This window comes from Etheostoma cragini, chromosome 20 (genome assembly GCF_013103735.1).
Source record: "Etheostoma cragini isolate CJK2018 chromosome 20, CSU_Ecrag_1.0, whole genome shotgun sequence".
Lineage (NCBI taxonomy): Eukaryota > Metazoa > Chordata > Actinopteri > Perciformes > Percidae > Etheostoma > Etheostoma cragini.
The window spans coordinates 10340530-10355115 of record NC_048426.1 but is presented as its reverse complement, the minus strand read 5'-3'; the positions used below and the strand labels follow the sequence as shown (position 1 = coordinate 10355115).

The 14586-nt window shown below is 39.5% G+C and overlaps 1 protein-coding gene across 2 annotated transcripts in view; it reads right to left on the bottom strand.

Annotated features, from left to right (window-relative positions):
- The window catches only part of cdin1 (CDAN1 interacting nuclease 1), a 53925-nt gene extending 45000 nt beyond the window's left edge, over positions 1 to 8925 (bottom strand). For both annotated transcript variants that reach the window (XM_034858345.1, XM_034858347.1), the window contains exons 1-2: positions 8739 to 8925; positions 8299 to 8442 (exon numbers count right to left, since the gene is read on the bottom strand). In XM_034858345.1, the coding sequence (XP_034714236.1) occupies positions 8299 to 8414 (116 nt within the window). In that variant the 5' untranslated portion in view covers positions 8415 to 8442; positions 8739 to 8925. The remainder of the gene's footprint in view (positions 1 to 8298; positions 8443 to 8738) is intronic.
- Between the last annotated feature and the right edge of the window lie 5661 nt (positions 8926 to 14586).

Below are 14586 nucleotides of genomic sequence, written 5' to 3'. Positions count from 1 at the left end.
CACAAAGTTGCATATACAAAAGTGAATGAACAAATGTTTGAAGTAAAAGAGAAGATCGGGAAACTGAGAAAACACTGCCAACTCAGCATTTATTTACAATGATGCTTGGGGACGAAGGGGCCACTGCAATTAAGTGGGCCATTAAATGGTCAACTGTCAACATGTGGACACTTAAGGGAAGAAAAAAAAAAAATTCTTCCACACTTCAACCTTGCACCTGAGCATTTCAACAACATTACAGCCTTATTGTTGGCATGGGACCATCACGATCCCCCTGTTGGAACAGACATCTGTTAGGTTTTAAATGGATTACTCTCTATAATGAGCATGATTACTGCCTAATTGCTAAATCTATACCCTGTTAACTTTAAAGGGACATAAACTGCTCTAAATATCTGGGAAAACATATCTGTTTCAAAAACACTACGAACTTTGTTGACTTTTGTCTTTTCTTTCTTACCTCAAATCAGGTTTTGCCGACATCAAAACTAAAAAAAAACATTTTAAACGCTGAAAATAACTGAAGTAGAGACATTTTTTAAAAAGATCAAAAATACTGGGAGCAATGTAAAGAGTTAAGGACAGATTACTGGATCCAAAACAGGAGTTGTCTGCGTTTTATAGAGTCAGTCAACTTTTACACAGCACTTATATTTTATAATGCACTTTATCCCTATTTAACAGACAATACTAGAAAATTATTGCAGGCTTTACAATAATGTATATCCAATCTGTGCTCTCCTGGGCACAGTGTGCTCACTTCATGCAAAAATACCCCACCTTTACTCATAATATCTAAGTGGTTAAAAAAATAAATGAACTTAAATAATGAAATAATTTTAATAAATTACATAATGATTTTGTTAGTTTACAACTATTCCAAAACCAGATTAATTTCTGTCTGCCTTTTTGGTTTTAATTAAGGCTAATGAGCAGCATTGTATTCACATTGTACTCATGATGAGCACAGCAGAAAGATTAGTTTCTGTGTAAACATTTTATAATGCTATGATATGAGATAAAGATAAAATAATAAAAGTAAAATAAAAAAAGGTAACAAGATTTGTGTATGAATCTCATTTATCTAAAATAATTGTTATATTTAAACACTTTCTTCTCAAAATTAAACCTAAAAAATCTTCCTGGACAGACAAATCTTTTTGTCTTTTTTTTATAAATGTCGATGTAAACAACTGAGCTCATTAATCTCTGTCTTACAGCCCTTAATTAGTCTACTTGACTGGTATACTAGGAATTAGAGAGATGTTGGACAGTTTGGTTTCAAACCAGTGTCATATTATTAAAATGTATTAAAGCAAACTATGACTATATCTGAACAAAAAACAGTTCAAAAAGAGACCGTGACACTGCAGCACATCTTTACATTGACCTTTATGAGGAGAAAAAAAACCCACCTAAAATCCCTCACTCTTGGAAATAATTTAGAACATGGGGGAACAGAAGGTTGGGAGACAGAAGAGTGGTTAGGGAATCATTCACTCTCAACCTAATTACCCTTCCTTACAAAATAAGACAGAGCATTAATATGCACTAGCACCCAAAATAGTAAAGCAGCAGATTAAATTAAAAACAATTAGGGACTTTCACTTTGTCACGGAGCTGGTATGCCTGTCTGGTCAGTGCTTTAGGCCCTATTAAGTTAGGCTATCCACTGGTTACAAATCTGACAAAACCCATGTTTGAGTGTTGAATTGCCTTATCTCCTCGTGCATTCAGAGGAGTGTCTTAAGCATACAGGGAAAAGCAGAAGCAAAAATCCTAGAAAATCCCATCAACCTAATTAATAGGAGATTGGGGAAATTCAAGCTATCAATTATATTCAGATTCTTCCTATTTACAAATAATTAGTCATAAACAATAGCTGTAATTTACGTAATGAAAGCCACCTGGCTAATGGCATTGGTATCATATGCTGTGACAGTACTTAGCATTTGGTGGATCTGCATGCAGAGAGCGTTGCATGGTGCGACTCTTCAGGGCATGGAACTGGCTAATTGAGGCACAGCACATATTTTTACAAATGGCTTTGACGCTATTTAAAAAAAAAAAGAAAAAAAAAAGGGAATGGCATGGATTAAATGATTCACTCTAACAAAGTGTATGGAGATATTGCTTAGTTTTAATACCTTGTTCTATTGTATCACTTTAATCATTACCTAACGCTTCCCTAGCATACTTAGGATTAATATCCCATCTATATCTGATTTCATTCAAGCCAGATTGCTGACAATAATATATTGCGCATTTACTTTCCTATAGATCAATATTTTAAAAAGTTTAAAAAAAAGCTGAATATGGGTTAAACACTCTGGATATGCAAATGCTGCTAATTACACATGCTGATAGGCAAAATGCTAACATCTGTTTCTCAGCTAAGCCTACCGTCATCAGCAGCAAAACAAATGTGTACCAAAAACAATCTTTACGCGTTAATGTATAAATGTGATATATTTTGACAAGAGATAGAAACAAACACAAATCTCAGTGTGTCACGCAGCTTCAAACAAATACTTGCACAATGAGCACACACGTGTTTACAGTTCAAATTAGTTTTACTTTTTACCCCGCTGCAAAACAACTGCAAATCCTTCATCCTGTTACATTCAATGCAACAACAGTCATGTATGACATTTCCTGTAGTCATAGAAATACATTATTATGTTAAACATTTAAAGTATGGGAAAATCAACAGTTTCACTATATTTGAGTTTTTTTTAAGAAAAAAACTCAAGTAAGAGAAAGATTTACAAAAAGCCTGACTGAAAGTACACATTCCACTACATCTACTCATAGTAACCCCCTCCATACTCTCTCTCTGCAGAAGGCCATACAGACCGATAAGCCTGCAGGGGACTGTGAACAGAAATGGCTTTAGCAGAAGCACAACAGGGCATCTCACTGCCTACAATTGTCCTAATAGACAAAATATATGATCCCACACAGCCCTCTTCCGTTTATTACAATCTTTAAAATTTCTGTCTGCTGAGGTGCCCTGAAATGTCAGAACTATTATGTAATGGTGGTAAAAAAGTGCGGAAAAGAGCCCATGATCACCCCCCTAATTGTGATTCCTCCTGAAAGCTAGGCATCTTCATGACTCTGTAGGTGACAAAACATGTTATAACAATTACGGTGTGCGTTGCCATTGTTACAGTCTAATTATTGTCATCGCCACTTCTGCAAATTCTTGTGGAAATTGAAAATGAGGTCCATGTTGTCTGTCAAGTAGCGAGCAACCACTGCTCTGGCAAAGAAACACATTATACTGACCAATTGCCTATTCCCCCCAAGCGGGGCTAAGAAACTTGTACCATTCTGGGCAATTTGTTTCATTCTTCTTTTGCAATTGATCCCAGTATGCAAAGAGAACCTGGGGCAAGAGACTCTACCATAGCTCCCCGACTGAACCGTGGTGCTCTCTGCTTCAGGTTTCCCTCTGTGTGTTTGGCTTTGGGGGTTGGGGGACGACACTGATGCTACTGCCAAATACAGCACACAATATGTTGCCATTACTCGCAATTGCTCATATTCCTGTGTCAATACCTTGCCTCTGCTAATTTTATTATCTTATTTTGTCTCAAAATCCAACAACAGCAGTTTTTATACTTCAAGATGGTGTTACTTAAACAATAGGCTTCGAACCTCAGTGTTTTTAACCAAAAGCCAAAAAGGATTTTACAATCTAGAGTGTGCTTAGACAATGTCCATAAGATATGAAGAGGAAGTAGTCATTCTTGTATTTCCTAATCAGGTAATTGATTGCATCTATTATTCAAAGACTTCTCAGCTGGACATGAAGTTGTAAACTCAGCACAGCTTCTCTTCTTTCTACATCTCTCCTCTCTGCTAACACTTCATTCATCCCTTCACCCTTCCAATGCTCATCTAACCACATAAAGCTGTGGAATTAGTTTGCCAGCCTCTCAGCCTTCAAGGGTTGTACCCCAAAGCCCCAACTGCCAATTTGTGTTTTGTTCAATATGGGCGACAAGAAGTGTGAGGCCATGCACCGGAGGCTGTCGGGGCTGCCCCCACAGGCTCTGCACTAGATCAGTCTCTGGGTAATGTCATTGCCATTTCCAGGCTACAAAAAAACTGTAGAATTCTACCGTCACAAGAGCTACAACAGAGCAACTCAGTTGATTCCACAGAGATAACAATGGAGTTAAATGTGGATAAACTTCCACTGGGACATTTAGCACCAGCACTGTTAAAACATTTAAAATATATATGTATTTGTATGTACGCTATGAAAAGGAATGTTTTTAAAATCTTTTAAAAACCTTGATCCAAGAAATATATATTTTTTAGGCTATTAAGTGGGCCAATATAACAACAAGGATTACAGAAGATAATTTAGCTGCTTGATGAAAGCTATTATATATTTTTGATTTGCAATTTTTAAAGTTCACTTTCTAATTAAATTATATAACAAGATTCCTATCCTTCTGATAGTGACTGACAAAGTGATTGGGGCAACTTGGTCATACACACTAAAATAGTGTGAGTATGAAAAAGAAACAAAATACTGTAATTGGAATCGCAAATCTCTGCCCCACACAGTTAAATACAGGCTCGTATACATAAATAGTAAAAAAGGATTTTTTTTAAAATACATGGATTTTGCTAAAGAATACAAAAAAAAAAAAATCCTAATCTGTCAGGTCTTTGATGAGTTCTTGAGCTATGAAGTTAAACTAAATGTATGAAGAGCTTTACCGTTTAATGCATCATGCCTGTTACCAAATCCTTGGCTTTAACTGGAATGTTCAAAACACAGATAAACACTACAACCACAATAAATAATCAATGAGCAAGTCCTTAAGCTTCGTCCTGAGCCGAGATATTACCATCAAAAACAAAGTGTCTGTAGCCAAGAAATCACCATATCAATGGCAGATGCCACAACAACACTGTTCCACGCTTTCCTTCCAAAGATCATGCTAGATAAACCCCAAATAACAGAGAAATTAACAAATGCTTGACATTTGCTCAACATCCATTATTCTGACACTTCTTCAGAATTTCAAAAGGCTGAACGCATGCTTAATCAACATTCATATTCCCAGAGCGAGCCCCAGCACCATATTGCAGCCCGCCTCAGTGCTGATGAAAACGGCACATTAGGGCCCAATTCGAAAAACGTTCAGGGACTCCTCACTGGGGAGCTGTGTGTGTGTGTGTGTGTGTGTGTGTGTGTGTGTAAAAGAGAGAGAGGGGCAGTGGCTGTGTTGAGAGGGGAGGGAGCTTCACACTTGACTTTTTTAACATTTTCCACAACAGAGGCATCTGCCCCTTTTTGCACACCCTCCTACTTTCATGACTGTGAACGCCATATGAGGAGTGAGCTGAATGGCATTTTAAAGAGGGGGGTAATCATTACATCCAAATTCATTCATAATACTGCACAGAAGGACACAGAGGACTCTCACATTCCCTCCCTCTTTTTCTTACCCTTACACAGACTCTCTCTGGGGATGGAGGTGGGTGGAAAGACTGGGGTCCCCTCTAGACCCAAGGGAAGCCAGGCAAGGCCTCAGAGACCAGCCCATCATTTCCAATTCTAATACATGGCAAGAGAAGGACCTGACGGGACTGATGTCACATTTCTCCCCGCACCGACCTGCGATGAGCCCACCCACCCCCCTCTCTGCCTAGCCGCAGTCCAGATACTAGGCAGGACATCACGGCTGGCTAAGAGAAGGGCAAGAAAGAGAGGGCAAGAATGGGGGTTGATATTTGCATGTCCCTCCATTGTGAGTGGGGGTAAAAAGTGACAGCACCATGTCCAATTCTTTTCCCCTCAGAGCAGCTCGGGCCCGGCAAGAGAGGCCAGGCTGACAGATGACTCCCAACATCTGTGTTATGCAGCCGTTACAGATGAGGGACTCCACATCGCAATCTCTCTCTTTCGGTCTGTGTATGGGACACTCCCCCTCCCCTCCCACTGCCCATACTCACAGTACAACAGAAAGACTGACAGACGTCCCGTGGAAATTACCTTGAAATGGCCAATAACAATCCTTTTGTTTAAAATTTCCTGCCTTTAAGTCTTCATTCAAAAGCAATGATTATGAAATGGTCTTGAACTCAATAAAGCATTCAGAGATTTACAATAATGGCTATTCATATTGATTTAGATCATGGGAACTCCAAACTAATGTATTAATATTTAAAAAACTAGGCAATATAGTTAAAATCAATATTAGGATACAAACGTATCGTATGTAAACATATTTTTTTCTGATCTCAATATATATCACATGGAAAATGGCATGTAATAAATATTAATTATGTTCTACACAGTGATGCAGTGCATACATATGTTCCACTGTTCTGGAATCTTTAATAACTCCTTTCAGTATTATGTTTTAATTACAACAAAACAAAAACAATACTATAGTCAGCAAAATGTAGACAAAATATAAAACAGTACCAGGATATTATCACAATATATACACTTTAAAACTGAACTAATAGTCCACCTCTAATTGAAACTAAATGCTGTCAGCGTGCATTTCCTGCCTGACTTTACAATTTATATATATTTTAGTAATTTCCAGCAAAGGGCCGCAGGTCTGACTCCAACGCAGGCCACCGCTGTAAGGAGAAATCCTCATGGGCACATGCTAAAACAGGTGAGCTAACAGGGTACCCCAAACCTTCCATATATAGATTGGGCATATTTTTAAAAGATATAATACTTTATTATAAAGTTAGCACTTAAATAATGGCTGTGTCATCTGCAACAAAAATATGGCACATGCCCCTTAAAAACCACTACCACAGCCTCCGCCATGACGCTGGCAGACAACACATGAATCTATAGTTCACATAACATTGTTTGCATCATTTGGAAATCGACCTAGTGCGATGTGAAATGATTTGATATCCAGATATCTGTCTTTTCTATCTCTCTGAGTATTATAGTCAGTGAGATAGAGTGCAGGCTTGTCCACAACAAACCCCTAACCCCGCTCCACCACCCCCACCCTCCTCCTGCCAGCCCCAGCCTGGCCAATATTTACGCAGTGGCAGGGCTCCCACACAGTCCGAGGGGACAGGAGGGGTGCGGGGTGGGGGTGGCTGACTGCCGTGCCTGAGCGCATGCTAAGAGATGATGGATGGCCTAGTCGATATGTTATGTCTTAAGAGCCTGATTTCCTGCCAGTCCAATCACTAACCCTCCAGAGCCCAGCTCAGCTGATTGGACAACCAGAATAATTTTGCAGGCTGTGAAAACACTGCTGCCGTGCCTGTCTGTCAGGCCCTGTGACGAGACTCAGGGATTTTAAAGAGCAAGGGCCTCCCCAAGATTGGCTATGGTGAATGAAATAATAACAATAACCAGCAAGACTAAACAAAAGAGCCAGCACCTCTAGGAGAGGGAGATCGTGCAGAATTATTGGAATGAAAACGGCCCAATGTTTTCCTTTAATTATTACACCCAGCAGTACAACTTCTTGAAAAACTGGCATTTGCACTGTTTGTTAAAGACAGTTTGGATTAGGAAACCAAAAGGAGAAAGGACACTCTAAATAAACATGAGAAGGACCTCCTAGTGTTGGTGCCTAAACATACAGGATATTGGACGAACTTTATCCGCATGACATATTCTGTAAAATGCTGATGGTGAGAACAAAGACAAGCTCACGCTCCGCTGTGTCCCCTTTGGGGACCTGATACCTTCTTCTAGATTGGTGATTAGGGCACAATGGAAGTAGGAAGCTCCAAATACATACGACTTTGTAAGTGACCTCGGCGGGATCAGCCATGGTGTCCTGGTGGCCTTGGGGGATTACACATGTTACGTTCAATAAAGTGAGGGCCCTCAGTGTCAAGGAGAAAGGCAAACACAACCATTAACCTCTCTCTTCGATTTCTGGATGTGCAAGCGCTGCATGGCAAAACATTGGCTAATGCTGAGGTGGAAGCCAATGCAGAAACCTGTGTAGAATTAATTAGTGATCATAAGTAATGTATAAATGGGGTTATCATGATCTAATACGAGAAAAGAAATGCTGTTAGAATTGATAGCTAGGCACGTGGTAAAATCATCAATGAATTGTGGTTTTATGCATTTAAAGTATTATCTAAACACATATTTTGGTGTATTTAGGATATTGATTTTTTATTTATTTCACAATACAAAAAGTATTATAAAAGATGCTTATGGACAGCAGTTTAGCGTTTTCCCACTGCCATGCATAAACACACACTTACTGTGCACACAATACATTCGCACATGTAAGGAAGTTCAGAAGTTTAATAACTTACTTTGGAAATCTTTCCTTCAGCATCTTCATGCATTGGCGGGTGGGTCTCAGCTGATCAGTCCATCTCACAATCTCTTTATATTCAGCTCGGGATAGCCTCATCTTCACTTGATTCATATGACTATCTGCCTTGTACGGTATCTATCTGTCTGTGAGAACACAGAGGGAATGTTGGATTAACGGATGCTCATGACGCTATCTGATTTCGAGAGGTAAATAAAGAGGCGACTGACAGCTGTCACTAACAGCTGTAGCTACCTAGGCACTGCTGCACTGCTGCTCTTAGCTTTATGTTATGCTATCGCGACATACCAAACGCAAATTATAACATTATTCATAACATTGTCTCATATTCGAAAGAGATTACTGAATGGCTATGTATGCAACACATGATCAGATATGACTCTAAAGGAATATGTAACATGTAAAGGGGTTGTTTACCATTGATTCGTGCTGTCTGTGGACACTTCCCGATAGGCAGCTTCCCGCTAGGAAGTTGAAGAGGTGACTTTTGTGTGAGCGGCGAGTTGATTGGTCGATTCATGCGAGGAGTTGAGCATAACTGCAGGGGATTGGTTACTTGGCACCAAGAAGGCGGTGCCGAGCTAAGACATGGTGCAGTGGTCATGTACTGCATCCCTCAAGCATCGCTGGATTCTCGTCAAATGCAAGCGATACAAAGCCATGAGGTACTTAAAATGAGCAGACATACCTGAAATGCTCGTAGACTGTTCTCAAGTCCGACAGAACAAAGAAAAAAAATGAAAACGACCAAACTGTACGGACGGGGAGAATTGTATTTTAGGGAAAGGAGGGAGAGTGACTGAGAAATAGAGTCACAGAGAAGGAGAGAGAATGGAGAGCCTGGATGTGTATGTAAACAGACCTACAGTGTAAATTCAACTACTTCCTACAATTTATTTCAATAAGTCCATAGTTTTAACTATGTAAACCAAGTTTAATATGTGTTGTAACTTCAGTGGCCTAGCCTCTTGTCAATTCTGCGTTTTTCTTGAAATTGAAATTGAAATCATTGTAAATCTTAACAACAAGGCACTGTGAAAACAAAGTGTCTCCATCATTCATTTTAATTTTTAATATTAAACCTCATAAATGCAACCTCTTAAACTTATGTTCCACTGATTTCCATGTAAGTGCAGTGATAATTTTTTTTTAAAGAAGATATAAAGTGTACCAAATTTCACTGTAGTGACATATCTGTAATTTGTATTTGTATTATTTTACCTTTACAGGAATTCTTCCCCCCTGAGAGAATATTGGTCTGGGCTTTCCTTAATTATTTCCTACGTCCTGTAGGAATTTCCGTGGGCTATCCCCAGCCGTCGGTCCCCAGAATCATCAACACCGTTCACCTCACAAGTGAAGGTAGAGCTTTAAATGCCCCCGGCAGAAAGATGTAAATCAGGCCAAGGATGACGTTGTACTGGAGGGTACTGTAATAGAAAGAAATGTGTAAAACGTACAAGAATAACATTTGAATTTAAAGGACAAACGCATGTTCAGCCTATATGTGTAACTCCCAACTGTTTGCATTTCAATAGAAATAGCTATCTAATAGTCACAAATGCAAACTGATTTTGAAGGAAAATAGTCAATAGTTAATTAATGATTAATGTTGTTTCTTTATTTCCCTCTGAACCATATGGTTGCTTCTGTCTGGAGTGTTGATTTTAGACAACACTTAGATAGGACTAAAATCTTTAAGACCTAATTTGTCAAATACATCCCTTGAGATCAATATAATTTTACAATGACATTATTGTGTAATTAGTCTCTGAACAGTGCTAAACCTCAGTCTTCCCTAATAGATTTTCTCTTTAACCTCCTCTCTTTACAGACAGATGCAGGGAACTCTCAGAGTCGTTTTATGGTCAGTTTTACATGTCTCAATTTAAAAAAGAACTAATTTAGCAAAAATAAAACTACAAAATCATCATCGCAAATAATTAGCCTTAAAATCCCAACTCAAATTGGCATCATTGTGTGCAAGCCTGTGACGACATCAAACCTTTCTGTGGTAGAGTCAAACATTCTTTTGACAACAACATTGCTAGTTTCCTCCATTGTGGGTGGACAATGCATCGGTGAGCAGAAAGGCTCTATCTGACCTGTGGTGCATCAGAAAATAGAGCTCATTGTTGTTGGGCAGTGTAGTATGATGTCTGAGATGAGCTGAGGTCTCGGGCTGTGTGTTCACCGGCACAGTCCCTGGACCTGAAAGGGCTCAGTGCTCTGCGGTGGCCACAAAAGGGAGCTGTGTAGTGGGATTGGTATGGCCGGATAAGATCAGGGCCTCTGAGGAAGTCTAGCCTGATTGCTACAATGGGCTGAGGTCAGGGGCAGGAGGAGCAGTTTACTCATCTAGGTATCAGAGGATCAGGAGGCTTGGTGGGGAGCCGCGTGTGTAATAGGTATAAAAGGATCAGTGTAATGTGATGGTATAAAAAGATAAAAATCAGCAAAGGGGTTGGAAGGCAGTGCACTGTAATAGCCCTAAAAGCGAGGGGATCAGAGATTTTGTTGTGTGTAGGTGTCACCTCGTGTGTGTGTGTGTGTGTGTGTATTTCTGTGTGCGCACACACACCCTCGCATTGAATCAGTTTGTGTGCATCTTTGATGGCTATGAGAACCACAGTGGGCTGTGATGAGAGCTGAAAGAGAGAGCGAGGCATTGGAGGGGATACAGGGAAAGGATGCAGGAGGAAAGACGAGTGCTTTGGAGGCTGCGTGTAAACAGGGCAGTGGTACACACAGTGCCGTTAACCAGCTGTGAAGCCTGCTCACAGTGGGAGATGAATTTACAAAGGATGTCTCCCTCTGATATCCAGGAGACGCTGCACTGATCTCTGCTCCACTGCTCTCGGCACACCATTGTAGTGCTAAGCACTGTGCCACTAATGGCACTTATATACCTTAATGCCTGGGAAACATTAACATTTTGCTTGCAGCAGAGGTAAAGTGTGTGGCTGTGGAGGGTGTGTGCATGAGAAATAGCTTTTTATCGACAGCATCTTCAGTCGATGAATGTAAGATTTGTGAGGTTGTGTAATTTCCTTTAGTCATCAAACAGTTTGAGGAAATTGCCGGTGCTCCCATGTCTGGCACATAAGTCCCTCCTTACCATATCCAGTGATATTACTCACCATACATAGAGAGCGTATTGTTACACTAGATCGTCAGCATTACTGTCATAATGTTTCTTTTTTCCATTTGGGAAGTCAGTGACTTCACTCCTCTGCACCACAGAATTGCTCTCCAATCTTCAGGGAGTCTGGGATCTCAGCTCAAAAAATCACAGTTTAAACATGAGGCAAGCCATAACCAGGAAATGCCTGTAGTATTAGCAAGGTGTCGGATTCATGCATTCCCCCCTGAACAGCATGACTGCCCCTGAAAATCCCACATCCATATTTTACGTCACGGGAGACAAGACACATGTGTTTCACTCTAGCTTTCAAAGCTGTTTCTTCCATTTATTTTATTATCCTTTAATGAATTTAATTACAGGACATGTAATTAAATGCAATTGTGCTCACCCCAATAACACACACGCACGTGCAGACGCACGCGCACACATTTGGCCGTAAATTGCTCAAAACAACATGTGTGATGTGAACAAAATTACTGGATTAATAGGGGATTGATAATATTTTGGGATTGTATTTCACTCTAAACGGCTGCACACGGAAACAAAGGCTGCAGCCCAGGCTCATTAATCATAGTCAACGGGTTGCCTGGGTGCAATTTGCATGTCCGAGGTGGCTGCACATGCTGCCGTTCGGTCTGTAGTTGCTGGATCTGCCTCGATTTGGCCAGACCGTTAACGCTGCGTCAATCAAGGATAACCCAATAAGAATATGACAGAGGAAGAGGGGGAAAAAAAACATTTTCTCCTCATTACCCAACACTCTTTTCACTCCCACCCTTTCCCTGTCTGCCCAACTTCTCATTTTAGTAAGCACTAATTACACTGTCCTGGTGAAAAATGAAACCATTATATTAAATTCATTACTGAAAGTATACATTTGAGTGTTAATTAAAGATTTATTTTGAAATACTTGACTATCAAAAATATTTAATTTTCCAGTATATGAATAAACATTTAATTTATATAATTACAATCCAAATGTAATGGTATTTGGTTTGAATGATACATCAAATAAGTCTAGCCTTTTAAAAAATATGGGGGGAAATAATGACTTTTATTAATAGGAAAACTTTTTGGGTTGGTCTGTATTTTTGTCAGTCACAGTTTGGAGCCTCACTAAGCCATTTTAACTGCAGATAATTGGGTTGAGGCGTGATGCAAGTTCAAAATGAAGCACAATTTCACAAAGCTGTAACCTCACCACTGGCTCAATACACTGAATTCTAATTATCTCGTCATGAACTTAAAAAAAAAAAAAAAAAAGAAGGCAATGTTTTAATGGCTTTTTAACTCCATAAGAGGTGTGTGTGTGGGTCAATGTCTGTATGCATGTGTGTGTGTGCATGAGATAGAAGTTGACACATATGTGCGTGCGTGTGTGGGTTTTTGTGTGACACACACACACAGACACCCACTGTCACCACACACAGACATGTGAATGCGGCTTGTGTCTGGTCTGGCCTCTCTACCTAGCTCCGCTGCCGAGGCTCACGCTGTGCTCTCCCCCCATCCCCTAATATCCTGGAGGCATTTTTCTCATTATCAAATATTGTTTGATGTCTTTGTTTCTTGATGATTAACCATGGTCACCAAACACTGGTCTGGATTGTTTAAAATTTAATTTTGGGGCTCTGAAGTACCTGCAGAGGGGCTTACTGGTGGGGACACCCGTATTTTATGTATGCTATTTTTCACGCTGAAATGCAAAAGGGAACACATTGAAAAACACAATAAATCCTGGAGGAGAATCATTAGTGGAATACTAGTGGTTTTTATGACCATTGTTATTCAACGCAGTATTGAGATGCCGTAAATTATTCTGTTTATTATGGGTTTATGGATTCAGTCCCATTTCCAGAATAATTATGTCGGCCCTCATTCTGCATAAATAAAACTACTCTACATATTTTTCAATGTGTTTAAAACATAAATGTTAATGCTACATATATACACTGGAAGTATTTATTTTTCAGCGGTAGGAATTTTTTGTTTTCCAAGTGATTTTTATTTGTGAATCTTTTGCATATTCTTTGTGTTTTGATTGTGCTGCTGACCATGTGTGTGTGTGTGTGTGTTAGTGTGTGTGTGTGCGTGTGTGTGTGTGTGTGTGTGTGTGTGTGTATATATATATATATATTTCTGTGGTAAATTTGAGCCTCATCAAGACAAACATGTTGCCTCAGGAATCTAAGATTTATGAAAAAATCGACATTGTAAGCAAACAAATAGGGAAACAACACTCTCCTGTAATGTCAGCATGTCAAAACTATATTGAATACTTGAAATATCTGTGTATCTAAGGCTGAATAGCAGCCATTGTATGGGTCTAATGATATTATCCTCTGAAATTTGGAGTGAAAGAAAAATGGCAGAAATGAACAGTACCATTGTCTGCCCCACTTTATTTAAACAAATTGCAAGAGCAGTGAGACACAGACGGAGGGAAAGAACGGGAGAGTGAGAGACACAAAAAGAGAGAGAGAGCGTGCTCTGTAAATGAAAGGTTATGCGTCGTCCCATGTGTTTGTATTGTCAATAACTGGAGAAGGCTGTCAAGAAAGTGGGGAGATAAAGGTCAATAACTCAGGCAAATGTGTTTGTATTTGTACACTCCTGCTGATAGCATAGCAAACGTCAGGGCCTGTGTCTGACACCCTACAACAATAACACAAATAGTGGGGCTAGCACTGGAATAGTCATTATTATTGTTGGTGCTGGAAATGAGAGGGAACCTCAGCACATGGCTGTGACAGCCGGCGCAGTGTCACTCACACGTCACTCCATAATGAAACACGCCGGAGATCAGAAAAGGCGATGATAAAGTGTAAACACAAAGAGATTATGCTGCTGGGTGATTTTGATATTTGCCTTTTTTTCTTGTCTCTGAATAAATATGATCGTTGCCACGTTGTTTTTCGAAGCACTTGACACAAATGTAAATATTGACATAATTAGGGCTGTTGGTTTTATTTATACACTATACTATTTTCTTGAAAATGATGTTCCTAAAATGTAATTTTCCTATTTATTACGCTATGGTATTTCACTCTGTCCTGCTCAAAAGGCAAAAATATTGTTAACAATAATTTTAGACTAAAGTAAAATGTGGTGAATTAGGAA